The following is a 27,118-nucleotide window of genomic DNA, read 5'->3' as shown; positions in this document are numbered from 1 at the left end:
GAGTCGCGGATCTGGCACTCACTGCCGCTGGAACGTGAGTCTCGGCTTCTCTTCTCGCCTTTCTCCCTGGACAACATGAGCTTCAGCACCCGCTCCAGCTTCTCCTCCAACTACCGGACCCTGGGCTCCGTGCAGGCGCCCAGCTACCGGGTCCGGCCGACCAGCAGCGCGGCCAGCGTCTATGCAGGTGCGGGGGGCTCAGGCTCCCGGATCTCCGTGTCCCACTCCACCAGTGTGCGGAGTGGCTGGGGGGCCGGGGGCCTGGCTGCGGGGATGGCCGGGGGTCTGGCGGGCATAGGAGGCATCCAGAGCGAGAAGGAGACGATGCAATGCCTGAATGACCGCCTGGCCTCCTACCTGGAGAGGGTGAGAAGCCTGGAGGCTGATAATCGGAGACTGGAGATCAAAATCCGGGAACACCTGGAGAAGAAGGGGCCCCAGGTCAGAGACTGGGGGCATTATTTCAAGACCATCGAGGACCTGAGGGCTCAGGTAAGGGCGCATGGAGGGAGCAACCCAACTCCCAGCCATGTTTTTCCTCCACTTAGTACCGTACTTCCTCCCCCTCTCCCAGGGATAGGAATTTTAATTCCCCCTTTCTATTTCCACCCAGCCTCCTATTGTCCAGCCAGGGTGGTAGGAATGCCCTAGATTTCCATACATGCCCCTAGCCACAGGGACCCCAAGGGTGGTAATTGCATGGGTGGGTCCTTTCCCTGGAGATTGTGGGAAGGGGAGACCAGAGCTTGAGAAGTGAACAGCATCGAGGGAGGTGAGACTAGGCCCATACAGAGGACCAGACACTGACTGCTGGCCAAGTGGGGACAGTTGGAGGGTTAAGCGGATGTGGTTAAGGCTGAGTCATCTTAAGAGTAAACTAGAGGCCTACCTGGGGGGGGGGGGGGGGGGGGGGAGGACAGGGAGTAGAGCAGGTACACTAGGAAAAAAAGTGCCAGCAGAGGGCTAGAGGACTTGTATAGTAGCTGCTCACTTCAAGCAAGCCAGCCACCAGAGGCCCCAAAGGAGGAGCAGCAGGAGGCGGGTGGGAGCCCTGGGATTTGAGACTCTAGGAAAGGAGAAAGGAGTGTGAGGGGCACAGGTGGAAGGGGATAGTCTCTGGCTATTCTTGGGACCAGGAAGTTTTCACTGAGCCATATAACACACTCAGCCCAGCCCATCATTGACTCCGCATTCACGGAGCTATCTTTCTCATCAATCCCCAGATCTTTGCAAGTTCTGTGGACAATGCCCGCATCGTTCTACAGATTGACAATGCCCGTCTTGCTGCTGATGACTTCAGAGTCAAGTAAGGCTGGGGGGACTAGGGAGCTAGGGCTGGAGCTAGGAATGGTCTGCTTCCTGATCTGGGTCAGCTAAGGGCTCACAGTGGGATCTTGTTCAACTGTGGGTGGGACTGGGTGGATGAGAGTTAGGTTCCATCAGTTTATTCATTCATGTAACTCAGTTTAAGAACACTGTCCCCCAAGGGCCAGGAATGGCATTCAGAGGATTACCATCTGATTCCTGACTCAGTTTCTGGTTTGCAGTGGGCACAATGCTGCTCTTAGGAGGTGGCATGGGTTGAGAAGTTTCTGGATCTGATCCCCTGCACTCCCACAGGTATGAGACAGAGCTAGCCATGCGCCAGTCTGTGGAGAGTGACATCAATGGGCTCCGAAAGGTCATTGATGACACCAATATCACTCGGCTGCAGCTGGAGACAGAGATCGAGGCTCTCAAGGAGGAGCTGATCTTCATGAAGAAGAACCACGAGGAGGCAAGCAAGGGCCACTGGCCAGGCCAGGAACCAGGGGTCAAAACGAGTCCCGGGGAATGATGGGCAAGCAGCCTTGCAGGGAAGTTTAGAACTACCAGCCTGGGCTCTTCTAAATCAGACTATTGCCATCTGAGTTACAACATGATGAGGTCAAGAGGCCATGGGTGAGAGAATGAGAGGAGGATAAAGGCAGAAGCAGCTAGCACCAGGAGTGAGGGGTGATGGAGGAGTGAGAGCAGGTGGGGCTGGAAGGGCTTCCCAGAAAGAAGTATAAGGAGCAAGTTTGTAGAAGGAGGCAGAGAGTGAAGTGAGGAGAGAGAAATCACTTGTGAGTGCATGGGCAGGGAGTGGGTGGCGTTTTACCTATCCAGCGTAGAAAGCCAGGAGAGATTCCCCTTTTCTCTTCTCCAACTGATCCTGTCGGCCTGGGAGAGGCAGTCACAGCTGAAGAGCCTTACTAGAACTCAACCCTGAGCCCCTCCTCACTTTTCCTCTCTCTCCTCTAGGAAGTAAATGGTCTACAAAACCAGATTGCCAACTCTGGCTTGACTGTGGAGTTGGATGCCCCCAAATCTCAGGACCTCAGCAAGATCATGGCAGACATCCGGGCCCAGTATGACGAGCTGGCTCGGAAGAACAGAGAGGAGCTAGACAAGTACTGGTCCCAACAGGTACAAGAGGGAAAGAGTTGGATGCCAGCTGGGCACAGAGGCCCAAGGGGTGGGAGGGAGGCAGACAGAGACTGAAGGACCTGAGGATCGTACCCACCCTGCAGATTGAAGAGAGCACGACAGTAGTCACCTCGCAGTCCGCTGAGGTACGAGATGCTGAGACGGCGCTCACAGAGCTGAGACGTACGGTCCAGTCCTTGGAGATCGACCTGGAATCCATGAAAAATCTGGTAAGAGCCCTCGTTTCACCTGCCCCAACTCCTCCAAGAGTGAAGTCCTGAGTTCTGAACTCTCTGCGGAAAGTTGTAGACACTCCCTCCACTGTACCTCAAGGCTCACCAGACCCTTTCCCCTGTGGCCCCTGCAGAGGGCCAGCTTGGAGAACAGCCTGCGGGAGGTGGAGACGCGCTATGCCATGCAGATGGAGCAGCTCAACGGGATCCTACTGCACCTGGAGTCAGAGCTGACCCAGGCCCGGGCTGAGGGGCAGCGGCAGACACAGGAGTATGAGACCCTGCTGAACATCAAGGTCAAGCTGGAGTCTGAGATCGCCACCTACCGCCGCCTGCTGGAAGAGGGAGAGGACTTCAGGTAAGTGGGGCTCTCCTCCCACCCACACAAATTAGGGTCAAGATAACACCTCTCCCCAGATCCTGAGCTTTTGAAAGCCCCACTGGGCACTGAGCTGGTGCTCTGTGAGTGCCCCTCTGTCTGCAAAGGAGTTAACAGTTACAGAGGTTCCCTCCTGGAGAAGAGAATGGACTAAGTATTGCTCCTAGCCATACTTAGAGCACAGATGGAATTTGACCTTGGGTGTCCCTTTTATGGAGGAAGTGGCCCAGGGGAATTTTAAGATAAAGGCACAGGGGTAGGAGGGTTTTTTTCCTCCACTTTCCTTGTCTCCCTTCTCTGTGGGGCTGTTTATGACTGGGGTTTGGTCTTCTGTTACAGCCTTAGTGATGCCCTGGACAGCAGCCTCTCCATGCAATCCATTCAAAAGACCACCACTCGCAGAATTGTGGACGGCAAAGTAGTGTCTGAGGTCAACGACACCAAAGTTATAAGACGTTAACTGTTAAAGGTAGCAGAAGTGGGGTGCCCCTTGGGGAGGGGCAGGAGGCCAATAAAAAGTCCAGAGATCATTGAACATTGCTTTGTGTCTTCCTTGGCTATTTTCATACCGTGTGCAGATCCCCTTACCTAATAGTCCCATCTCTGAGGCAGGAATCACCTCTGACTCCAGGGGTTTTATACAGGTGGGGGAGTGGGCAGAGGAAGGGTGTGGGTTATTAGAAACACCTTCTCAGTGTAAGAGGGGGGAATGGGCCAATAGAATTGCGGAATCTTAGCCTTGAAGAGACCTGGTAATCATAGGGTCCCTGCTGTTAGGTGCTCCTTAGCAGAAATCAGCCAGAGAAGGAAGTGGAGCCAAGGACTAAGAGCAAAGGAAGGGAAAGGCAGGATCAGACCACACAGCTGGGTCTCCCCACCCTTGCCACTCTGCCTCCTTGACCCCCTGCCCAGTGCTTCCCACCCACGGCTTCACCTACCCTTCTTACATTCAGCCCCCAAACCTATGGTCTTCTGTGTTCTGCTCCTTCTGGTATATGACTTTTAGCCCACTGGAGGTCTGGCTAGAACAGGCGTAAATGCAATCATTTCAGGTGAAAGACTATTTCAGTGATCCCCATCTAGGTAGGTAGTGCCCCTAAATAAGCACCCACTTAGGTAATTAAAAGCACCTTAAAGCTAACTGAAATGTCACAGCTCGGCTTTTCATTGGAAGTGTCATCTAGTAGTGAAAACAATGGATGTTTAAAACTAATCACATGCTTTGATTGGGATGATAGTTTACCTTTTTAAATTAGCATACTGTATAGAAAAGTAACATACCAAATCCAGGGGAAATAAGATTAAATACTTCCCATCCCACTCCCCAGGGATAACTATTGCAAAATAGTTTCTTAAACTGGACATACTAACACATTTTACTTTACACTTGTGGGGTCACACTGTTCTGTGCCTAGATGTCTTAAACTCGGCCGTCCTATTTCACAAAATATCATGGACGCCTTTCTGAAACAGTATGTGTAAATCTACCTTTTTTTTTTTAACCCAAGTTATTAGTCCAATATTGGCGGGGGTGGGGGTGGGGGGGCGAGGGAGGGAGGTATGGAATTGCAGTGATTACACATTCTGTCACCTGTTTTGGTGGCATTTTTTATGACTTTTTTTCCTACCCATTGTCCAGTTGAATGTTTATATCACACAAATATGCTCTCAATCTGCAATAAAGATTACTATGTTCCAAATTTTTTCCTAAATCAGGACCGTGATCAATTAATATCCAATCACGGTCACCAAACCAATTTGACAGGTGATATCTAGGTCTTTCTTGACCCTTGCCTTAGTAATTTTGTCATCCATCTAGTTTGAGAGACATCATACAAAAAATCTAACATCATTTTACATAAAACATTGCAACTGCATAGTAATGATGTTGTGGTCATTATTTTAGAAGTGCCCTCAGAATAATTTTCTCTCAGGTCTCAGCAACCAAAATTTGGTGGTGAAGGGGCATTATATTTAATCTCCTGTACATCAAACACCTTTTTTTTTTATTGTTGTCTAGTACTCCTGCATGTAGAGTACAAATGTGCTTAACCCAAGTCTTCTAGTAATGGGTGTCTTGGTCTTCAGTAGTTTTCATTTATGCAAAAATGCTGCAATTAATGTTAATTAATATGCAATTAATATTTGTGATTAATAGGTATGCTCTCTGAGCATACCCACAGGATAAATTCCTAGAAATGGTATGCTGGCCTACCATATTAACAAATATTTATGAAGTGCCTATATTGTGCCAAGCCCTGTGCTAGGCATTGAGTGTGCGGTGGTAAACAAAATGGGTATTGTCCCTACCTCACGGAGCTCACAACCTAACAGCCCAAAAGTATGTGCATTTTTATTGTCTTTCAACAAATACTGGCTGAGGACCTACTATGTACCAGCCAGTCTTCTAGGCACTAGGGGTACATCAGTGAACATAGCAGACAAAATCCTTCTCCTTGTGAAGCTTATATTCTGGTGGCAGGAGATAGATAATAAACAATAAGAATAATATCACATGCTAGCAGGTAGCAAGTGTTATAGGCCTGGACAGAGCAAGCAAAGAGGGTTGTAGAGGGGAGAGGCAGGAAAATAAAAGGGGGATGCATGATGATCCAAGGTAATGAATTTTTTACTAAAACAGAAATCTCAGTGTTTACTGAGAAATACAATATGCATACTCTGCGGTCTCTAGCAATATGGGGGTCCTTGGTGGAGAAAAGTAAAGACTGTTTGAGGCCCAGAGGACAATGCCAGGACAGGCAGCCCCTATGAGTGGCGGAGAAGCCCCCAGAGGGACAGGTAGGAATCTTTATTACTGTAGGGACCTGAGAGAAGGTGGGTCAGGAGAGCCTGCGAAGTGAACAGAGCAAGGGCCGCTCTTCCTGAGGGAGGGCTGAGCTGCGTTACATAAGAGATTATCTTGGAAATTCTGCGAGCAGGGACCCCTGTGGCCTCTGGGTGCCTGGCTTCTACCACCTGGAGGAAATCATCCAGCCAAAAGCACGGTGCCCTGGTGAAGTATTACTCGCCCTTCTGAAAACATAACCACCTGCCTCACTTGCTTCTGTTCCCTCTCCAGCCCCTACATTCTCCACCCCGCACTCCAATCTTTGCAGGAATCTACAGGAGATGAGTCTCTGGGGAAGACAGTTGAGCTTTACTTTCTGAGATTTGTTTTAGGGAAGCATTTGGAGTTTTCCTGTCCCGCCCACCCCTCCGTTTTCCAAATGTGTAAGTATAACATAGAATGTGCTTGCTCAGACACACAGAGGCCCCAGAGGTCTGCTGAGCACCCCCAAAGGGTTGCACCGGCCTGGCTGGCCATGACTGAAATTTAGTCAGGAGGAATCCAGCCTTCCTCGGGGCCCCTAAAAAGGAGAAACTGATGGATGTCTCAGCAGCCAGATGTGGGACAGGGAGCACACAGGCCCGAAAATAGACTGACCCCAGCAAAGGTGATGGGATAAGGACCTGCCTAAGGGTGAAGCAGAAAGTCCCTGGCAGAGCCTGAGCAGGGCTTGCAGCTGAGTCAGGCTGATTGAAGTAACCCGAGACGACACACCTGACATAACTATCCCTCCATCAGACAATGTCCCACAATTCCCAGGGCGCTTATGCATTTGATCCTCATTACAATCCTGTGAGGTATGCAGGGCAGTGGGTATTACTGGCTCTGGCTCAGAGGTAGACGCTGAGATTCACAGAGATCATGTGACTTGTCTGAGGCCGCTGCACTAGAAGCTTAAAGCAGAAAACCATATCCCCAGGTTCCCAGGCCCAAGCTCTGTCCTCCATTTATTATAACTTAACCCAGGGTTTCTCAGCCCTGGCTGCAATTCAAGTCACCAGGGTTTTATAAATAATACCAAGGCCCACACCCCATCTCCAGAGATTCTGATTGAATTGTCCTGGGGTGAGGGTCCAGGCTCCCAGCTAATGTTAAAAGAGTTCCCTACGTGGTTCCGATAGGCTGACAAGGTTGAGAGTCAGACTCAAACTGTACCTCAAGTCAACACCATGGCCTGCTCTCCTGATGCAGGCCATGGACAGGCCTGTTTTTACTTTGTTTTATTTGTTTTGTTGTGGGTTTTTTGTTTTTGTTTTGTTTTTTAATATATTTTTATTGACTTCAAAGTGAATATGAGAGGGAGAGAGAGATAGAAACATCAATGATGAGAAAGAATCATTGATTGGCTGCCTCCTGCACACCCCACAGTGGGGATGGAGCCCACAACCCAGGCATATGCCCTAACCAGGAATCGAACCATGACCCCCCTGGTTCATAGGTCGGTGCTCAACCACTGAGCCACGCCAGTTGGACGACACCCCTGTTTTAAACAGCACACTGCCCAATGCCTTTGGGGAAATCTTCCTCATCCCATGGGAAGATGACTGTGTGGGAAGGGACCCATTTTGTCCCTCAAATGCCAAATGGGAAAATTAGCAATTCCAAGATTATAACATGGAATTGTCTGTCCCCTTTCACTCATCTCCTGTCTAGGTGCAATCCAGACCAGATACTAAGCTAATAAATGGTACTGCAGAGGCCAAATGGCTCATATACTGCCATTTGTGGGGGGTTTTAAGGCAAAAACAAGTACATACATAATATATATATATATATATATATATATGCACATACATATATATCTAGATAATATTCATATGTATATATCCTTGTATATGCAAAGATCTCTGGAAAGATACACAGGAAATTGGAAATTATGGTTGTCTCTAAAGAGAGAAGCTGATGTTGGGGAAATCAAGATGGGAGGGAGACTTACTTTTCTTTGCATATTCTTTTGTTTAAAATATATTTTATTGATTTTTTTACAGAGAGCAAGGGAGAGGGATAGAGTTAGAAACATCGATGAGAGAGAAGCATCGATCAGCTGCCTCCTGCACACCCCCTACCATGGATGTGCCCGCAACCAAGGTATATGCCCTTGACCGGAATCGAACCTGGGACCCTTCAGTCTACAGGCCGACGCTCTATCCAGTGAGCCAAACCAGCTAGGGCTCCTTTGCATATTCTTTGCACCTTTTGAATCACACATTGCTAATTCAAATACAAAAAAAGTTTTGTTAACTTTTATAATGTACGTACAGGAACCTACAGACCCCAGGGAAGAATTGTTGTACCCATCTTTGTTTCTGTCCTACTCCATTCATTCAATGAGTCATTCAACAAATATTTTTTGAGCAGCTACTCTGTGTCAAGAACTGTTCTAAGGAGCTGGGGATACAGGGATAAATAAAACAGACCATCCTTGCTCTTGTGGAGCTTACATTCTAGCAGAGGGAGTCAGATAATAAATGATAAATATCATAAGTAAATTATATAATTGTTAGAAGAGGTATTATGGGGGAAAATAGAGCAGGATATGGGGAATCAGAAGTTGGGGGATGTATTAGTTTCCTATTATTGCTGAAACAAATAACCATAAACTCAGTGGCTTAAAACAACACACATTTGCTACCCTACAGTTAAGGAGTTCTGAAATCCTAAAATCAGTGTGCGGGCAGGGCAAAAGCTCTAGGGAAGAATTGGTTTCCCTTGCTTGTCCAAATTTCTAGAGGCCATCTGCATTCCTTAACGTCTGCTCCACCTGTTATCTTCAAACTCAACTGCATACCTTCTTCAAGTCTCTTTCTTTCTCCAACATCTGCTTCCATGCCATCACGTCTCCTTCTCTGACTCAGACTCCAGCTTCCCGCTTATAAGAATGCCCTTTGAATTGCATTGGGTCCACCCAGACAATTCATGACAATCTCCCATCTCAAGATCCTTACCCGTCATCATGGCTGCAAGGTCCCATTGCCGTATAAGGTAAAATATTCACAGGCTCTGGGGGTTAGGCCTGGACATTTTTGAGAGAGGGGTAATTGTTTTGCCTATTACCCCTAGGGGAGAGGGGAGAGGGGAGAGGCAGGTTGCAATTTTAAGTTGGGCAGTCTGGACAGAAAGTGGCATTTGAGTCAAAACAGAAGGAGATAATGGAATTAGCCTTGCATAACTGGGGAAGCAGGAGTAAGGAGAGAATCTGCCCGGGGTGTGTAAACAGCATCCCTCTGCCCTTGACCCTCACATTTAGTCTCCACTTGTGTGTGCCTTTAGGTCCCCTGGGAACCCAGAGGAGACTGAAAAAGGGTGGCCTGTCAACTACATCACTGCAAAGTTCTCCCCACTTCTCTCTTGCACACCACACTGCCACTAAAGCCCCTCAGAGGCCCCAGTCCGAGTCCAACTGCTTCCTACCTGCTCATCTTTTCAGCCCATGGCACCTGACCCTGAAGCCCGGTGCTTTTGGAATCCATGCCACTGTACTCCCCTGGTCCTGTCTCTGCCTAGCTGCATCCTTTAAAAAAAAAAAAATTATATATATAATTGATTTCAGAGAGGAAGAGAGAGATAGAAACATCAATGATGAGAGAGAATAATTGATCGGCTGTCTCCTGTACGACTCACACTGGGGATTGAGCCCGCAACCCAGGCATATACCCTAACCGGGAATCGAATTGTGACGGTGAAAAGCCACGGCCAGCGTGGCTTTCAGGTTCAAAGGCTTGGAGAGAGAGCTGATGCACAAATTCACACACAAGACAAGAAATGTTAATTTTGAAATTATGGGGGGAAGCCAGTTCCACTGAGTCTTCCTTCCTGTCTGCTTTTATTCACTAGAATACACAATTGCCTTTTAGGAATACAAACAGACATATCAATGGTAATGTTTAGTAAACAGTAAGATTATCAGGTGTTGGGGGAGTTTGCTTTAGGCCACTGAGTCAGCAGTAGGTACTAAAATGCAAATTCAGCCGAGACCGGTTTGGCTCAGTGGATAGAGCGTCGGCCTGCGGACTCAAGGGTCCCAGGTTCGATTCCGGTCAAGGGCATGTACCTGGGTTGCGGGCACATCCCCAGTGGGAGATGTGCAGGAGGCAGCTGGTCGATGTTTCTCTCTCATTGATGTTTCTAACTATCTATCTCTCTCCCTTCCTCTCTGTGAAAAATCAATAAAATATATTTTAAATAAAATAAAATAAAATGCAAATTCACCCTGTGAATATCAAAGGAGTCCAGGTCAGCCTTCTGCGGACTTCTCGCATTTATATTAATTACTGTTGTTCTTGGTTTCCAGCAGTAACCTCCAGCTTCATAGGTCGACACTCAACCACTGAGCCACGCTGACTGGGCTGCCTGTCTGCATCCTTGGCTGGCCCTCTGACATAGGCATTTCAGCCATCCTCAGCCCTTCCTCTCCCTGAGCAATCTTATTTTTATTCCTTGACTCTACTGTTATCTCTGAGCAGATAGCTTAATATTTATCTCCAGCCCTAGTCTCTCTGGAGCTTCAGAACTATATTTTCCAGCTGCCTCTGTTTCATTTTGCCACACAGCATACTTAAATATTTATTTCTCACCTCCTTCATGAGGTTGTAAATTCCTTGAAGGCAGGTACCTTGTTTTATTCCATTTTGTTTCATCCTGAATTAATTATAACAGCACAGGCAATTTTAATAACAATAACATTGAATGTTTTTATGTGTCAGGCACTATGCTAAGTACTTTACACATATTGATTTAATTCATTTTAACAACCACCCTATGCGAAGAGTAGTATTATAAGCCTCATTTAACAGATGAAAAAACTGAGGCTCAGAATTCAAACCAAGGCAATCTGGCTGCAAAGTCCAAATGCAGGGATCAGGATGGATTGTCACTCAGTTCATTCCAAATCCATGCCTTTCTGCTCCAGAGGTCATAAAGCTAACACGTACCATTCTCAGACACCCTTGCAGCTAGGATGTGAATTGTGTTCTGCTGGTTAGATGGAATTCAGTCATATTTGGAAGGTGTAAGTGAGACAAAGACCCTCTCCTGCTGCTCTGGCTGTTTCTGCTGGCAAGCGTGGTCATGGGGTTGCTGGCTTTGTCTGGAGCCATGTCCAGTGTCCAGTCATTTGTTTTGGGAGTACCAAGAGGCAGCTGTATCAGGAGAAAGCAGTCGCTTCCTGACTATGGGTCACACGGCAGGAGTATGTCTATAGGGTCAGACTATGCTAGGGTGCTTTCTGTTTCCTGCGACTAGAGTCAGGTCTGAGACCTTCAAGAAGGAGATCTGGGAGCAGTTATCTGATTTGACTGGGTTTGAAGGCAGTGAAGTCCCAGGTACCACATGTAATGGCAAAACCAGTAACTTCACTTACCACCTGGGGCTACCTGGAAGGCAAGTCGTTGGCAGACACAGCTGTTACAAGAGACCATAATGGCAAGGAAAAGGAAACAGAGGGCTCTGCTGTGGTCTGGCAGCTTCGGCTGCACTGGTGAGCTCAAAGAAAGGAAATGGAAAGCTCAAAGTTCTAAATTCTTGGCTCAAGAGGACCAGGCTGTTTCTAAAACTTCCTAAATGGATTTTCAACTCCTGCAGTCACAGGCAGATGCACTGGAAACCAGATGCTGCAGGTTGTTGAACTACATAGAAAGTTGAAATCACAAGCACGTCTTACATAAAAGCCAAGGCCTTGAGGAGGATCCTAAGAATGGGCAAAGGGGCTTTGGGATATATTTCAGGATGCTAACTACCCAGGCCTCCCTAAATCTCACTGGCTGGCAAAGGCAGCCTCTCCTTCTCTGTCCAATGAGGCTGGTCCTGTCTTGCTTGAAGACTGTACGGGCCTCACCTATGGTAGCTAATGTTCAATGGGATGTCTTGAGTGCATAGGCAGGGAAACAAGCACAAAATCTGACTCTAGAGGAGAAGACACACAAACCAAAAGATTTTGCTAATTTATGTACACACAAACTTGAGGAATATGTGTGGGGTTGGATCCTAAGGGTGCTAAACCAGAGAGGAAGAAACACAGATTTACTGGTAGATTGGACTGAATTTAGGGATAGGATTTATTTATATGAGCTCAAAGATTCCAAACTCAGTGTTCTGACTCCAGCAACTCGGACTGATTTAACCTCTTTCTTTCATTGACTGACTAAAACCTGGACTCAGTAGTGGCATACAATAAATGAAGCTGAGTTACCAGAAGCCTGACAGCATGATTCAGAGGAAGGAATCCAAAGAATGAGGGAGAGGGATGTGTTGGAGCATATTTATCACATACAATCCACTCACTTGCTCCTAAATAATTTCTCTAAGAGTCCCTAGGGAATGTTCCCTTCACTGCGATATTGAGAAATACACATGTAAGAGATGTTTTCTTAGTTATTGTTTTTCTTTGTTTGATTTTTGGTTTTTTAACCCTCACTGGAGGATATGTTTTTATTATTATTATCATTATTGATTTTGAGAGAGAGAGAGAGAGAGAGAAACATTACCATGAGAGAAACATTGATGTGAGAGAAACATTGATCGGTTGCCCGCTCCCCCCTCCCCGACGTATGTGCCCCAACCAGGTATCGAACCCACAACCTAGATATGTGCCTTGACCAGGAATCAAAGCTGCAACCTTTTCTTTTCTTTTTTTTAAAATCCTCACCAGAGGAGTGAGAATATTTTTCCATTGGTTTTAGACGGAGGGAAAGGGAGGAGGAAGGGGAGAGGGAGAGAGAAGGAAGAGAGAGAGAAATATCAATTGGTTTCTTCCACACACAAACTGACTGGGGGTGGGGATCAGATCTGCAACCCAGATACATGCCCTTGACTGGGAATCAAAACTGAGACCCTTCGGGGCATAGGCCAACACTCTGAGCCACCTGGCCAGGGCTTTTATCCTTTTGTTTTGTTTTTGTTTGCACGCTCTAAAGGATAATTTTAGTAGAATACATTAATTTCTATTCACTCAAAATTGCAAAGGAAAAGCAACATAAAATATAAGGCAAAGGGAAGCTGGTCTTCAAGAAATTGTGTCTTCAAGTTTTTACTGATATAACAACACTTTCAAGTCTAGAGCTACTCAAAGATGAATCATGAAGATAAAAGGGGAAAAAAACTTATTTTCAAACAGGTTAGGTGATATGTGTGCTACAGCAAAAGCTGGTTGTAGCAAATAGTTTTATTTCAAACCTGCCTTGATATGTATAGTAGACATTATTGGAGAATGATTAATTTCTGGTAGATTCAATCCAACATTATGCCAATTTTTGCATTTATTATAGATCTTATTTTAGTATTAGAGGTTAAATTTTCCTCACCAAAAAATGAGAATAGCAACTACTACTAAAGTTATGAGCTACGAAATCCATTCCCCAGTATTGCTTTGAAAATACACCTGTAGAGAACCAAGATGGCGGCGTAGGGAGCGGACCTGTGTGTGCTGCTCTCTCACAGCATCATTGAAACTATCAACTATGAAGTAAACAACCGCCACTCAGAACCATGGGGAAGTTGGCCCAGTGGGAGATCTACAACTGGAGGAAAAGAAAGAAGCGCAGTGAGACTGAGTGGGAGCTACGGAGGCACCAAAACCAGAGGTACGCAGTCACACGCCACGCGGGCTGCAAATGGATTCTCGGTTTTTTACGAACCCTCGAATCCTCTGGGCTTGCTCGGGGCGGGTCTCTGAGGCCCCAGATCCCACAGGGAGAGGCGGCCACGGCCTTGCAGTGGTCGGAGAGCGAGGGAAGCTCTGACGCGCGGCTGCTCGCCGGCACCGAGGGACAAGAAGTCCTGGTGTCCCGGGGAGGTGAGGGGCGCGGAGACGCCGCCATTGCTATTTCCTCCACGCTGGCGACTCCCTGTGACCCCGCCCTACCCTCAGGGCTGTGCCAGAGGCACAAGAGGGAATGACTGTGCTTTTACAAACTCTCAAATCCACTGAGCTGGTTCGGGCGGGTCTCTGAGGCCCCAGGCCCCAAGGCAAGAGACTGCACGGCCTTCCAGCGGTCAGAAAGCAAGGGAGGCTCTGGCGCTCAGCTGCTCGCCGGCACTGGGGGACGCAAAGTCCTGGAGTCCTGGATAGGCAAGGGGCCGCTGAGTCTCTGCCCCGGCGACTCCCTGTGACCCCGCCCTACGCAATTTACATTCCCATCTGGGCTGTGCTAGACTCACAAGTAGAAACGCCTTTGCTTCTGCAAACTTTCAAATCCACTGAGCTGGTTCAGGCGGGATCATGAAGCACCAGACCCTACGGGGAGAGGCAGCACGGCCTTGCAGCCATCAGAAAGCGAGGGAGACTCTGTTGCACAGCTGCTCGCCGGCACTGGGGGACACAAAGCCCTGGCAGAGAGTCAAGGGGCCACGGAGACTCAGCCAGTGCTATTTGCTCCGCCATGGCGACTCCCTGAGTCTCAGCCCTAATCAATTTACATCCCCATCCAAGCTGTGCCAGGTGCACAAAAAGACCCACCTGCGCTTTTGCAGCCTATCCCAACAAATTGCAGACTTCAACTGCTCGCAGCCATGAGAGACACACTCAAGAAGCAGACCCAGGAGAACCAGGATGGCGGCATAAGGAAGAGACCTGTGCGTGCTACCTCACACAACATCGAAACTACCAAATATCAGACAAACACCTACCATACAGAACCATGGGAAAGTTGGCCCAGTGGAAGCTCTACAACTGGAAGGAGAGAAAGAACATTGAGACTGAGTAGGATGTGACACCAAGTACAGAGCCCAACCCAACAAACTGCAGATTTCAACTCCTCGCATAGAAAGAAGCGCATTGAGACTGAGTAGGATGTGCAGAGGCACCAAGTACAGAGCCCATCCCAGCAGGCTGCAGATTTCAGCTCCTTGCATCTGGGAGGGACCCAATCGGGGGGCAGAGTCCGGTCCCGGGCCGGCCAGGGCTGGGCCTGACTCGGCTGGCACTGTGGAACTGCTGTACCAGCAAGCGCACAAACATGCCCACTGGTCCCAGTCTCTTGTGGGGCGCTGGGGGACAGCAGACAGGCAGTCTGTGCACTTGGTGGAGGGCAAGAGTGCTGGATGTTCAACCACCAGGAACGCCTGGAGATTTTGTCTAGTGGGGAGCCGCCGGCAGGGGACAGAGGGCCAAACTTCCTGTTTCCCCGGTAAGGCTGGGATGGCCCCGGTGAGGTTGGGATGGCCCCGGTGAGGTTGAAACAGCCCCCGTGAGGTAGGGACGACCCCAGTCAGGTCGAAACGGCCCCGGTGTGGTAGGGACGACCCTGGTGAGGTTGAAACGGCCCCCGTGAGGTAGGGACGACCCCAGTCAGGTCGAAACGGCCCCGGTGTGGTAGGGACGACCCCGGTGAGGTTGAAACGGCCCCCGTGAGGTAGGGACGACCCCAGTCAGGTCGAAATGGCCCCGGTGTGGTAGGGACGACCCCGGTGAGGTTGAAACAGCCCCGATGTGGTAGGGACAACCCCGGTCAGGTTGAAACAGCCCCGATGTGGTAGGGACAACCCCGGTGAGGTTGAAACGGCCCCCGTGAGGTAGGGACGACCCCGGTCAGGTCGAAACGGCCCCGGTGTGGTAGGGACAACCCCGGTCAGGTTGAAAAGGTCCCGGTGTGGTAGGAACGACCCCAGTGAGGTTGAAACAGCCCCCGTGAGGTAGGGACGACCCTGGTCAGGTCGAAACGGCCCCGGTGTGGTAGGGATAACCCCGGTCAGGTTGAAACAGCCCCCGTGAGGTAGGGACGACCCCAGTCAGGTCGAAATGGCCCCGGTGTGGTAGGGACGACCCCGGTGAGGTTGAAACAGCCCCCGTGAGGTAGGGACGACCCCAGTCAGGTCGAAATGGCCCCGGTGTGGTAGGGACGACCCCGGTGAGGTTGAAACGGCCCCCGTGAGGTAGGGACGACCCCAGTCAGGTCGAAACGGCCCCGGTGTGGTAGGGACGACCCCGGTGAGGTTGAAACAGCCCCCGTGAGGTAGGGACGACCCTGGTCAGGTCGAAACGGCCCCCGTGAGGTAGGGACGACCCCGGTGAGGTTGAAACGGCCCCCGTGAGGTAGGGACGACCCCGGTGAGGTTGAAATGGCCCCCGTGAGGTAGGGACGACCCCGGTCAGGTCGAAACGGCCCCAGTGTGGTAAGGACAACCCCGGTCAGGTTGAAACGGCTCCGGTGTGGTAGGGACGACCCCAGTGAGGTTGAAACAGCCCCCGTGAGGTAGGGACGACCCCGGTGAGGTTGAAACGGCCCCCGTGAGGTAGGGACGACCCCGGTGAGGTTGAAACGGCCCCCGTGAGGTAGGGACGAGTCCCCGGTCAGGTCGAAACGGCCCCGGTGTGGTAGGGACAACCCCGGTCAGGTTGAAACAGCCCCGGTGTGGTAGGGACAACCCCAGTGAGGTTGAAACGGCCCCCGCGAGGTAGGGACGACCCTGGTCAGGTCGAAAAGGCCCCGGTGTGGTAGGGACAACCCCGGTCATGTTGAAACGGCCCCCGTGAGGTAGGGACGACCCCGGTGAGGTTGAAACAGCCCCGGTGTGGTAGGGACAACCCCGGTCAGGTTGAAACGGCCCCCGTGAGGTAGGGACGACCCCGGTGAGGTTGAAACGGCCCCCGTGAGGTAGGGACGGCCCCGGTGAGGTTGAAACGGCCCTGGTGAGGCTCAGACGGCCCTGGTGAGGTTGAGACTACTCCAGTGAGGTTGGGACAAATAAGGGGGACCAGTATGGACTGATGAACAGGGGTAGATACAGAAGCAGAGCAACATTGAACAGAATGTTAAACTACAGTGGGAAGCCTGGGGAAGGTTGGGGGGGGGATTAAGAGACCAACTGAAGGACTTATATGCATGCATATAAGATTAACCAATGGACACAAGACACGGGGCCGGGGGGGGCGGGGGGTAGGGGCCGGGGGAATGTCAAAGGGGGGAAAAAAAGAGACATATGTAATACTCTTTGTAATACTTTAAGAAATAAAAATTATTAAAATAATAAAAAAAAAAAAGAAAATACACCTGTAGGTTACTAAGGGAAAAGCTGCCTTTATCCAAATATATTATTTCACTGAAATTCTTTAGTCATGGTCTGCTGTTGGCTTGATTGTTACCCCTCTTCTTATTTTTTACCCCAACCAATTAAACACCAGTGTTCCTCAACTCTTTAGCTAATGATAATTTTTTCTCCTACTTCTGTGCCCACAGGATTCACCAAAATGATTTTGCCCAATCGGCTTTGACTGCACTAACTCTTCCTCCAGTAGCCAGGGATCCTTTGTTCACCATGGGCACTTCATTCTTGGATAACGCTTGCACCTTTTCTGCTTTCTTCTCTCCTTCAGTGCATACACCTACAAGCCGTCTAAGCAGGAAATAGGAGATTGCCAATTCTGTGAAGACCTCAGGTAAAGCTCCAACTGCACATGGACCTGCCCCACCATTCTATCAGCCCCTCACAAAGTGGGGTCAATTTTTGTTCCAACTCCAATAAGACCTCCTGGAGCAGCATACTGAAGATCATTATGTTCCACAAACAGTGATACAATTTTGGAAAAGATCAGTTTACATGAGTTTTCTTTCCTTCACTATCTTTGGAAATAATACCAGGTCTGAATTCTATCTCCTGGCCCATCTTTGACACTTCTTTTAGAATACTGCCACCAGCCACACACCCCCTCAAGGTCATCAACTTCACAGACAGGTTTGTTGACTCCTAAGGATCTAATAACAATAAGTCGGGGTTCTGAAATAGACTCTTGGTGGTACTAGAGTTCTTTACAGCTCTACTAGTAACAACTCACATAGATTTTTGAGTTTTCAACTTCACAGACAACTTCAATATTATATTTCAGCTGAGCAGAAATTGGAATAACAGGAGCTCCTTCTGCTACTGTACTTTGTACAAACGCAAGGATCTGTTGTTCATAGTGTTCTTTAGCCTGGCTTTCTTTTACCACATCAATTTTATTTTGTAGAATTAAAATATGCTTCATTTTCATGATTTCTATAGCAACCAGGTGTTCAGAAGTCTGAGGCTGAGGACATTTCCAGTTACCAAGAGGAGAGTTGCAGCCGTCACTGCTGCACCGTTCAGCATCATAGCCATCAAAATACCATGGCCAGGACAGTCAACAAAGGAGACGTGTCTGAATAATTTGAAGTTTCCTTTGGTCTCTGGAATGTCTGTAGGAAACTCATTCCGTGCACTACTTCCAGAGGATCTATAACGGTGATGGCGAATCTATGTCACCTCTGACACTTGAACTCATTTTTTTGGTTGATTTTTCTTTGTTAAATGGCATTTAAATATATAAAATAAATATCAAAAATGTAAGTCTTTGTTTTATTATGGTTGCAAATATCAAAAAATGTCTATATGTAACACGGCACCAGAGTTAAGTTAGGGTTTTTCAAAATGCTGTAACGCCAAGCTCAAAAGGTTCGCCATCACTGTTCTAGTGTAATGCTGGATTCGATTTCCTAAAAGTAACCACTAAGGATGGTCTGAAATTAAACTTTAACTAAAAGCAGTTATAGTGGGTAGTTACGTTCTAGGCTGGTATCTTCACTGCCAAGGTCAACCTTTACCTTAACTGAGCCTGTCTGTCTTTTTGCATCTATGATAACATACCCTTGAAATGTCCGGGTAACTTGTAACTTCCCTTTTTCTGGAGCCCCTGGGGCACAACCTAATGTGCCTGGGGCTCCAGGACAGACACCACAAATTCCTTCATTATCATGTTAATTGTTCCTGCACCCACCTAAGTATGTGTCCATCATTTTACTTTTTATCCAATCCCAGGGGTTTCCCTGCTTTGCTTTATCCCACCTCTCTAGTCTATCACCAATGGATTTCATGTAACCCACCTACGTCCCTTTCCTTTGATTGCAATGTATAAATACAGATGTAACCCGCCATTCTCCGGAGCATTATCTCAATTTGTTGAGGTTCTGTTTCCGGCATATGTCACAGTTTGGCTCAAATAAACTCACAAAAATTCTTTACAGGTTTCAGTGGTGTTTTTACATTAACAAGTCCCAGGACAAACTGGAAACCAGGAGACTTTTCCAGCTAGTGGGATGCGGTGAAGGGGCGGCCCTGCCCTGAGTGCCAGCCCCAGACTCCGTGAGGCCACTGGAAGCGGGGTAGGCCCTGGGCCCGCAGGGCTAGGGACACTCAAGCGCCACCTGCCGACTCCATGTGGCGCACGGGGTCGGTGGCGGCAGCACCCTTCGGGTGCATTGTGAGGGCCGAGGGTGTAAAGACGCCGCAGAAAGTAAGTGGGGAGCCGGCAAGAATTCAGCTTCCCCACGCGGTTGGCTCAGGAAATGAGCCGAGACAGCGGACAGCGCAGAGCCAGGAGCAGCTTCTCCAACTCCAGAGGTTTCTGTAAAGAGAATTTTGGGAATCCAGGGTCCCGCTTCCTGCCCGTCTCCACTCTGGCTGAACCAACCTAGTCCTGTGCGCCCCTCGCTCCAGGACTTTGGCCCCTTTTCTGGATTCCTCCCCTCACCCTTCCGATTCCCACCTTGGCTGTGGCTTTCAGGGGATTCCCACCCCAACACAAAGCTTCTTTTTGTTCTTGCAGTTCCTCTTGGCCCCTCAGCCCCGCCCACGAGGAATGCGGCCTTGGATGAGGCCTTGGGCGTGATCAGGTTGGGGGGGGGGGGCGGCGGGGGCAGCAGATGCCAGGGCAGCGGGCTGGCCAGGTGTCTGCTGCAAGGAAATGGGGAGTGAGGATGGGCTCCACACCCGGGAGTGGCGGAGGCCAGCGCCTCCGAGAGGCAGACTTCGACCTAGACTGCTGGGCTCAAACCCCTGGGGGCAGGCTCTTTATCCGCCAGTGCCTTCCTCTCCTGGTTCCTAAAACAGAGCTAAAAAGAGTGCCTGCTTCTTGGGGTTGTTGGGAGGATTCAATGAATTGACATATGCAAAGCTTTTAGGAGCCTGTCTAACCCACACTAAATGCTGTGTAAGGCTTGATATCATTATAAGTACTTAAGCACCAGAATTCAGGGTCCTCTTCCCAGGTTCCATAACTGCCTCTTTCTCCCTGCCTCTCTGAAGTCCTGTCACAATCTGGTTATGCTCACAGGTCCACAGGAATGAGATAGTCCCCTCACTGCGGCCCAGGTGCCTCTCCCCTCTCCCAGCCCTTAGCTCTCCTTGGTGACAGGACCTCAGCAGAGGGATGTTCTGACCTCACCTGGTCTGAGTCACACACCAGAGTGAGCAAAGCTGGGCAGCTCTAAAATCTGAGTGCTTGCCCCAGCCCTGTCCCTACCTTCATGATTCTGAGTCAGCCACCTCCTGGGCCTCTTTTTTTTTTTTCCCCCCATGAGTGAAATAAAGATTTTCCTTTCTTGAGCATACACTTATAGACACAAGACACTGGCCTGGCCTGGCCTGCCCTATTTTAAGGGTTGTGACAATCAACCTGGAAAACAATGCAATTGGAAATGAGTCATGACGTTCCATAAAGTTCCACACATTCTATAATCCTGGAATTGTGGGAGGGCTTCCAACTCACTCCACGCTTATCTTGCTGCTCTCCCATCCACCACCCAGGTCAGATCCAGGAGATTAGGGACTTTTGTCTGTTCGTGCTCAGATGTGACCCCAGCACCTAGCACAGTGTATAGAATAGGTGTTCAATAACTATGTGTGGAATGAATGAATGGTTCAAATTTGGTCTCTCGAGATAGGAATTTTATTTATAGCCTCCTTGATGTCAGGCCCCTGTGTGAAGACTTTGAGATAAGTTTTAAGTGACTCTAGATAGTGTCAATTGGGCACTCTCGTTATTAGAATGTTATTTCTCCTACTGGGTGAAAACCTGCCTCCTTCTAACCTTCTAAACTCAGCTCTGCCCTCTAGAGTTACACAGAACTCCTCCATAAGATTTCATACCTGAGTGGTTATTATTCCAATCTGTGGAGAGGGGGCCCCAAGCAAAATCTGTGTAGGATTTGCTCCCCTGCTGGCCCTACCTGCCCGGGATGAGCTGGGAAAGAGTTTTCTACACAAGAACATCTCAAGGAATTAGAATCACAGTGATCCTAGGGGGTTGGGAGTCTGTTTCTTCCAAAGGCCCTGGTCAGAACATGATGAAATGGATTTTCCACTCTTTCTCCATTTATAGGCAAGATGGAAAGAATTTCTAGAACCTGGAGAATGGAGCCACAGGAGAGAAAGGGGCTGTACCTGAATGGCCATGTGGAGCAGAGCCCTCCTACCAGCACTAGCCATGAGAAAATGAAAATATACAGTTGAGCCAACAGCTTAAAATGGAAATGAAGATAGAAGTACTCTTAAACAACAAGTACTGAAGATGCATGCCACTTTAGAGCCAAGTTTTCCTCTTATGGGTGTGTTTTTTTAACAATATTACACAGCAGTGGAAAAGAATAAAATATAGCTACACATTTCAGGTTGGATGCATCTCAGAAAATAATATTGAGCGAAAAATTCAAGTTGCTAAAGAATTCAGTGATTTCATTTATATCAACTCAAAACATTCAAAACTAAACTACAGATATCAACATATGTGACAAACTACAAGAAAAAAGAAGGGAATGATAACCCAAACTTTAGGGTAGAGGTTTCCTCCAGGAAGGAGCAGTATGACATCATGAAATGTCACCTGGAAGATTTCAAAAATGCTCAAAACAGTCTATTTCTTATCCTGGGTGGTGGCTGGGTGGTTGTCAATTTTACTGTAATTCATCATACCTTATACACATGGTATAATTACTCTTTTGTATCCATTCAGTTTTGATAAAAACAATTAAAAATAAGTTGAGAAAAGGCATATCTTGATATACAATAAAAATTTTTCCTGTAGCCCTGGCCTGTTTGCTCAGTGGTTAGAGCATCAGCCCATAGACCAAAGGGCTCAGGTTCGATACCCATTCAAGGGCAGGTACCTTGGTTGCAGGTTCCTAGGGCCCCGGTAGGGGTGCATGCGGGAGGCAACCAATCAGTGTGTTTCTCTCACATCGATGTTTCTCTCCCACCCCTGCCCCCTTCCACTCTCTCTAGAAATCAATGGAAAAATATCTTTGGGTGAAGATTTAAAATAAATTTTTTCTGTAAAAAAAATGATGAAATGACTGTAGCAGGAGGAATTGAAGGTAAACTTCTGGGGATTCTAGGGCATTATAATGCCCTGAGCCTAAAGCACACAGAATTCTCCCCGAACCCCACCCCCCCACACCCCCCCACCCCCCCCCATCCCCACCCCACCCCCCCCACCCCCGCAGACAACAGGGTCTAACTGGCTGACCTTTCTCCATCACTCCCTCCTCAGCAATCTGAAGACATTCAGTTACATTGCTGAGCTTCCTTAAGGCCGTTTCCACACATGCCTGTGTTTGAGTCCTGCTTATTTCCACTGCTAGAGCTAATGATTTACATTCAAGGCCAGATAAAACGGTTGGGGAGCCAAAGGTGGGAGGGATGCGGGAGGCACCAGGGGTGGAGAGTGAATTTCAATCCCTTGTGGCCCATGATCTCCCCCAAGTTAGTTCCCTTTGCCAGACTTACAGCTGTTCCTTTCCCTCTTTTCCTTCCAAAAGCTACTGCAATTTCTTCTAGGAACCCTCTCTCGCCTCATCACTCTTCTATTCTCTATCCCCATCAGTACGCCCCACCCCACTAATATCTAAGCAGTCTTTTTTCAAACTGAGGGGTATGAGCAGAAAGAGTTGACTAACCAGTATATAAATATATTTTTAATGAAATAAGTAGAGTAGGGTAGAACAACTAGACCAGACTGCCTCCCATGTGGTAAGAGTGAATATTACTATTACACTGTTTCCTGAAACTCTTAATAGAAATAGATGATAGATAGATAGATAGATATAGATATGACTGCAGATTTTAATAAAAAAAGTTTAAAAGCCACCGTCTCGAGCACTTGGTTCTCTCATTTTGAAGGTCTAGTCTGAGTCTGCATATATGACCCATTTGCCTTGTCTGTTCCTCTTCTTCCTTCTCCTGCTTCTACACAGTATCCAATAGAATAATAAAACTTCCTGCAGTAATGGAATATATACTATATCTGTACTATCCATCATGGTAGCCACTAATCACAAGTGGCTATTGAGCACCTAAAATATGGCTAGCATGCCTGAGGAAATACATTTTTTTGCTATATTTAAGTCATTTAATTTACATTTAAGTCGCCACAGTAGTGGCAAGGGGCTAATGGTTATCATACTGGACAATGCAGTGCTAAACTATAAGTTCCCTGTCGGCAGAAACTAGGCTATATTGCTCACTGTTGTACACCTGGGACTTAGCAGTTTCAGCATATGTTAAATCACCATTAAACAGTAGGGGGAACTGTTTTTGAGACAAAATGAAGTCTCCCTTACCTACAGCATTTGCCAATTTTCATGGTGTAAATACTCTCACTGTGGTCAATTTCAAGCTACTAGTGATTTAATTCTGGCAAGAAAAATTCCTGAATTTAACAATCAGCTCTCACTAGCTTTAAAATGAATGAGTGAATGAATGAATACATACATGAGAAAATAACCTACCAGGATGGGGCTCTATATGCAGCACACTTAAGGGAAGGAGGAAGAAGAAGAGTAGAAGGATCTTTTTTTAAAAGATTTTTTATTGGTTTTTTGAGAAAAGCAAGGGAGAGGGAGAGAGAAAAATATCTATGTGAGAGCAAAACAAAGGATCAGCTGACTCCTGCATGCCCTCTACCAGGGATCAAGCCAGAAACCCAGGCATGTGCCCTGAGTGGGAATAGAACCTGCAACCTTTCATTGAATGAGGCAATACCCAAGCAACTGAGTCACACCAGCCATGACCTACAGGGTTCTTTTACAATGTCAATAGGAATATTTCTTTGTAACTCCTCCCTCTTTGTACCAAGAAATAGAACCTAGTGGGAGCATGGCTGAACTTCCTCGGTGTTTGGCCCCACTTCACACCCCTCACAACTTTAAGAAATTCCAGGGGCTTTCCAACAGACCTTATAAGTCATTCTAGCCCAGTGGTTCTCAACCTTGGCTGCACATTAGAATCACCTGGGAATCTTTTTAAAATCCTGATTTCTGGGCCTCATCCTCTGGAAATTCTGTTTCTTTGTTACTAATATTGTGGCCCCACCCATAACAAAGAAACAGAATTTCTGGAGGATGAGGCCCAGAAATCAGGATTTTAAAAAGATTCCCAGGTGATTCTAATGTGCAGCCAAGGTTGAGAACCACTGATCTAGCCAGAGTAAAAACCTGTATGTTACAAAAGCTATTGACTGAATATTAAAGCATGTAGAACAGATACTAAGCTCATGTAAGGGAGTCGCTACCATTTTTTCTTTTTAAAATATTTTTTATTGATTTCAGAGAAGAAGGAAGAAGAAGAGAAATATAGAAATATGAGTGATGAGAGAGAATCATTGATTGGCTACCTCCTGCATGCCCCCTACTGGGGATCAAGCCCAGAACCCTGGTATGTGTCCTGACTGGGAATCAAACTGTGACCTCCTAGTTCAGTGGTCGGCAAACTGCGGCTCGCGAGCCACATGCGGCTCTTTGGCCCCTTGAGTGTGGCTCTTCCACAAAATACCACGTGCGGGCGTGCATGTACAGTGCGATTGAAACTTCGTGGCCCATGCGCAGAAGTCAGTATTTTGTGGAAGAGCCACACTCAAGGAGCCAAAGAGCCGCATGTGGCTCTCGAGCCGCAGTTTGCCGACCACTGTTAGTTCATAGGTCAATGCTCAAGCACTGAGTCATGCCCACTGGCCGGGCATCACTACCTTGTATTTTTTTTAAATGTCCCAGGCACAGAAATCACTGAAGCCTCCCTCAGTCACTTAAATAGCCTTTGTAATAGGAAGGTGCTAAACTGTAAATCTCACTGTCCTTTAAGAATGTTCAGGGCAAATGTTTAAAGGCCCCAAGCATCATTTTTACCTCACCTTTGAAGGGGTCATCCCTGCATTCCACACATGTTCAAGGAAGGAGGGGCAGGTTAGCCCTAACTGATTCAAAACACAGAGTGTTCAAATAAAAATTCAAGCAACAAAACACAGAATGTTCAAACAAAAGTTCAAACCATAAAGCATAAGATGAGGACATAAGAAAGGTCACAAGGTGAATTTAGAGTCAACGAATAACACAGCAGTCAATGCTATAGGTCGGTGGTTCTCAACCATGGCTGCACATTAGAATCACCTGGGAATCTTTTTAAAATCCTGATTTCTGGGCCTCATCCTCCGGAAATTCTGTTTCTTTGTTATGGGCTGGGGCCACAACATTAGTAACAAAGAAACAGAATTTCCGGAGGATGAGGCCCAGAAATCAGGATTTTAAAAAGATTCCCAGGTGATTCTAATGTGCAGCCAAGGTTGAGAACTACTGCTATAGGTGTTCAAAGGAAGGATGGTGATCATGATTCGAGTGGCAGCTGGGGGATGCTAGGACTTGTGCAGTGAGAGAGGTGTGCATTGCACTTGAGTGAATAGAGAGAACAAAGTCCCTAAGGCTCAACTGTAGCACATAGTAGGTACTCAATAAATACATGTTGCCCTAGCCGGTTTGGCTCAGTGGATAGAGCATCGGCCTGCAGACTCAAGGGTCCAAGGTTCGATTCTGGTCAAGGGCATGTACCTTGGTTGTGGGCACATCCCCAGTAGGGAATGTGCAGGAGGCAGCTGATCGATGTTTCTCTCTCATTGATGTTTCTAACTCTCTATCCCTCTCCCTTTCTCTCTGTAAAAAATCAATAAAATATATTTTTAAAAAAATAAAAATAAAAATAAATAAATAAATAATACATGTTCATTGAGTGACTAGGGCCCCAGAGAATCTGAGTCTGCTCTTGGCAGTAGCAGGGACAAGAAAGAATGAGTGGGCAAATGGCAAGCCTCAGGCAGTTCATCACCATGGAGATAACCTTGAGCTGGCAGGAGTAGCAGGGGCATAGGTGGGGCTAAGCTGGGCCAAAAACAATAACTAAAGGTCTGTCCCTGCTGCTACTATCCAGGATGCCAACCCTCCAACTGCCACAAGGCCCAGGCCTAAAAAGAAGGTGACATTCTGCCTGCAGAACATGGCTCTGCCCAGCCAGGGTCTCAAAGGCCTGCTGCCTGCTGCCTGCCTTGGCACTGCCTTGAGTCCTGTCTGGCACCAGGCCCAGCCACACTCTGCTCCTCAGAGCTATCATGTCCCTGTGTTGGCAGGGCTAAGGATAGCTGGACAGTCACAGCCCTGGTTCAATCAAAGCCTTCCTGGGGTTTCCTGGAGCTCTCTCTCATGTGCCACCCACTTCCAGGACTCCATCGCCCCACCCTAGCCCTTCCCAGCAAGCTCTCTGGCTTATTCAGGCTTCCATCAAGTAATACACAATTCATCCTTAAAAGGCAGTATTGCCCAGCCAGTGTGGCTCAGTGGTTGAGGGTCAATTCCAGGTCAGGGCACATGCCTGGGTTGCAGGCTCGATCTCCAGTGTGAGGCATGCAAGAGGCAGCCATTCAATGATTCTCTCTCATCATTGATGTTTCTATCTCTCTCTCCCCCTCCCTTCCTCTCTGAAATCAATGAATATATATATATATTAAGGCAATATTATAGCCATGGAGAGTGACTTTTATCTGCATTACTACGTGGGTCACAGGGCAAGTTTGGCCACGAATTTCTGGAATTTGAGTTCCAACTGGGTGGGAAATGAAATATGCCAACAACAGCAATTACAAAAATGATGTCATGATCAGAAAAGAGGCTATGTACATAGAGTGCGATGGAGGAACTGAAGAGAAAAATTGATGATAGTGAAATTACCAAAGAGGATGCTGCTTTGTGGCCTCCCCCTGACCGAGTGGGCCCGCAGGAGCTTGAAATCGTCATTGGAGATGAACACATTTCTTTCACAGCATCAAAAATTGGTTCCCTTGTTGATGTCAATCAATCCAAGGACCCAGAAAGCTTATGAGTATTTTATTATCTTGTCCAGGACCTGAAGTGTTTGGTCTTTATTGGATTACACTTCAAGATTAAACTAATCTAGATTGAATATTGGTGTGGACACAAGGGGTGGAGCGTGTGGGAGTAGCTGTTTTTAATTACCATTATCAGGAAATTTTTGTGCAAATCAGGGCAATATTTTTTTATAAACTATAAATGATTATCTTTAATAAATGCATAACAAAATGCAATTTTTATTTTATAGAAAAAAATAAATTAAAAGGCAGTATCATATTGTTCAGTCTTTTATCCAACA

The 27,118-nt window shown here is 47.6% G+C and overlaps 1 protein-coding gene and 2 pseudogenes across 1 annotated transcript; 2 read left to right on the top strand and 1 right to left on the bottom strand.

The window, feature by feature from the left end:
* Positions 1 to 12: 12 nt before the first annotated feature.
* On the top strand, positions 13 to 3,595 carry KRT18 (keratin 18). The gene is made up of 7 exons (XM_070410176.1): positions 13 to 492; positions 1,224 to 1,306; positions 1,621 to 1,777; positions 2,284 to 2,448; positions 2,553 to 2,678; positions 2,816 to 3,039; positions 3,400 to 3,595. Exons 1-7 carry the CDS (start codon positions 76 to 78, stop codon positions 3,518 to 3,520), a joined length of 1,293 nt encoding a protein of 430 aa, XP_070266277.1. The 5' UTR covers positions 13 to 75; the 3' UTR covers positions 3,521 to 3,595.
* A 13,357-nt stretch (positions 3,596 to 16,952) lies between these two features.
* Positions 16,953 to 19,117, bottom strand: LOC139006420 (eukaryotic translation initiation factor 2 subunit 3 pseudogene; annotated as a pseudogene).
* A 7,357-nt stretch (positions 19,118 to 26,474) lies between these two features.
* On the top strand, positions 26,475 to 26,905 carry LOC139005503 (protein mago nashi homolog pseudogene; annotated as a pseudogene).
* Positions 26,906 to 27,118: the final 213 nt, after the last annotated feature.

The sequence above is a fragment of the Myotis yumanensis genome, unplaced genomic scaffold (genome assembly GCF_028538775.1).
Source record: "Myotis yumanensis isolate MYYU_CA2020_CCGP unplaced genomic scaffold, mMyoYum1.0.hap1 SCAF_3, whole genome shotgun sequence".
Lineage (NCBI taxonomy): Eukaryota > Metazoa > Chordata > Mammalia > Chiroptera > Vespertilionidae > Myotis > Myotis yumanensis.
Note: the sequence above shows the minus strand (reverse complement) of the source record. Positions and strands in the feature narration are given on the sequence as shown.

What these genes read in the sequence shown, in the direction of transcription:
- KRT18 (XM_070410176.1), top strand. Translation starts at nt 76, where the DNA reads ATGAGCTTCAGCACCCGCTCCAGCTTCTCCTCCAACTACCGGACCCTG. An exon ending in TCGAGGACCTGAGGGCTCAG is followed by an intron (nt 493 to 1,223) that starts GTAAGGGCGCAT and finishes ATCAATCCCCAG; the next exon opens with ATCTTTGCAAGTTCTGTGGA. An exon ending in GCTGATGACTTCAGAGTCAA is followed by an intron (nt 1,307 to 1,620) that starts GTAAGGCTGGGG and finishes GCACTCCCACAG; the next exon opens with GTATGAGACAGAGCTAGCCA.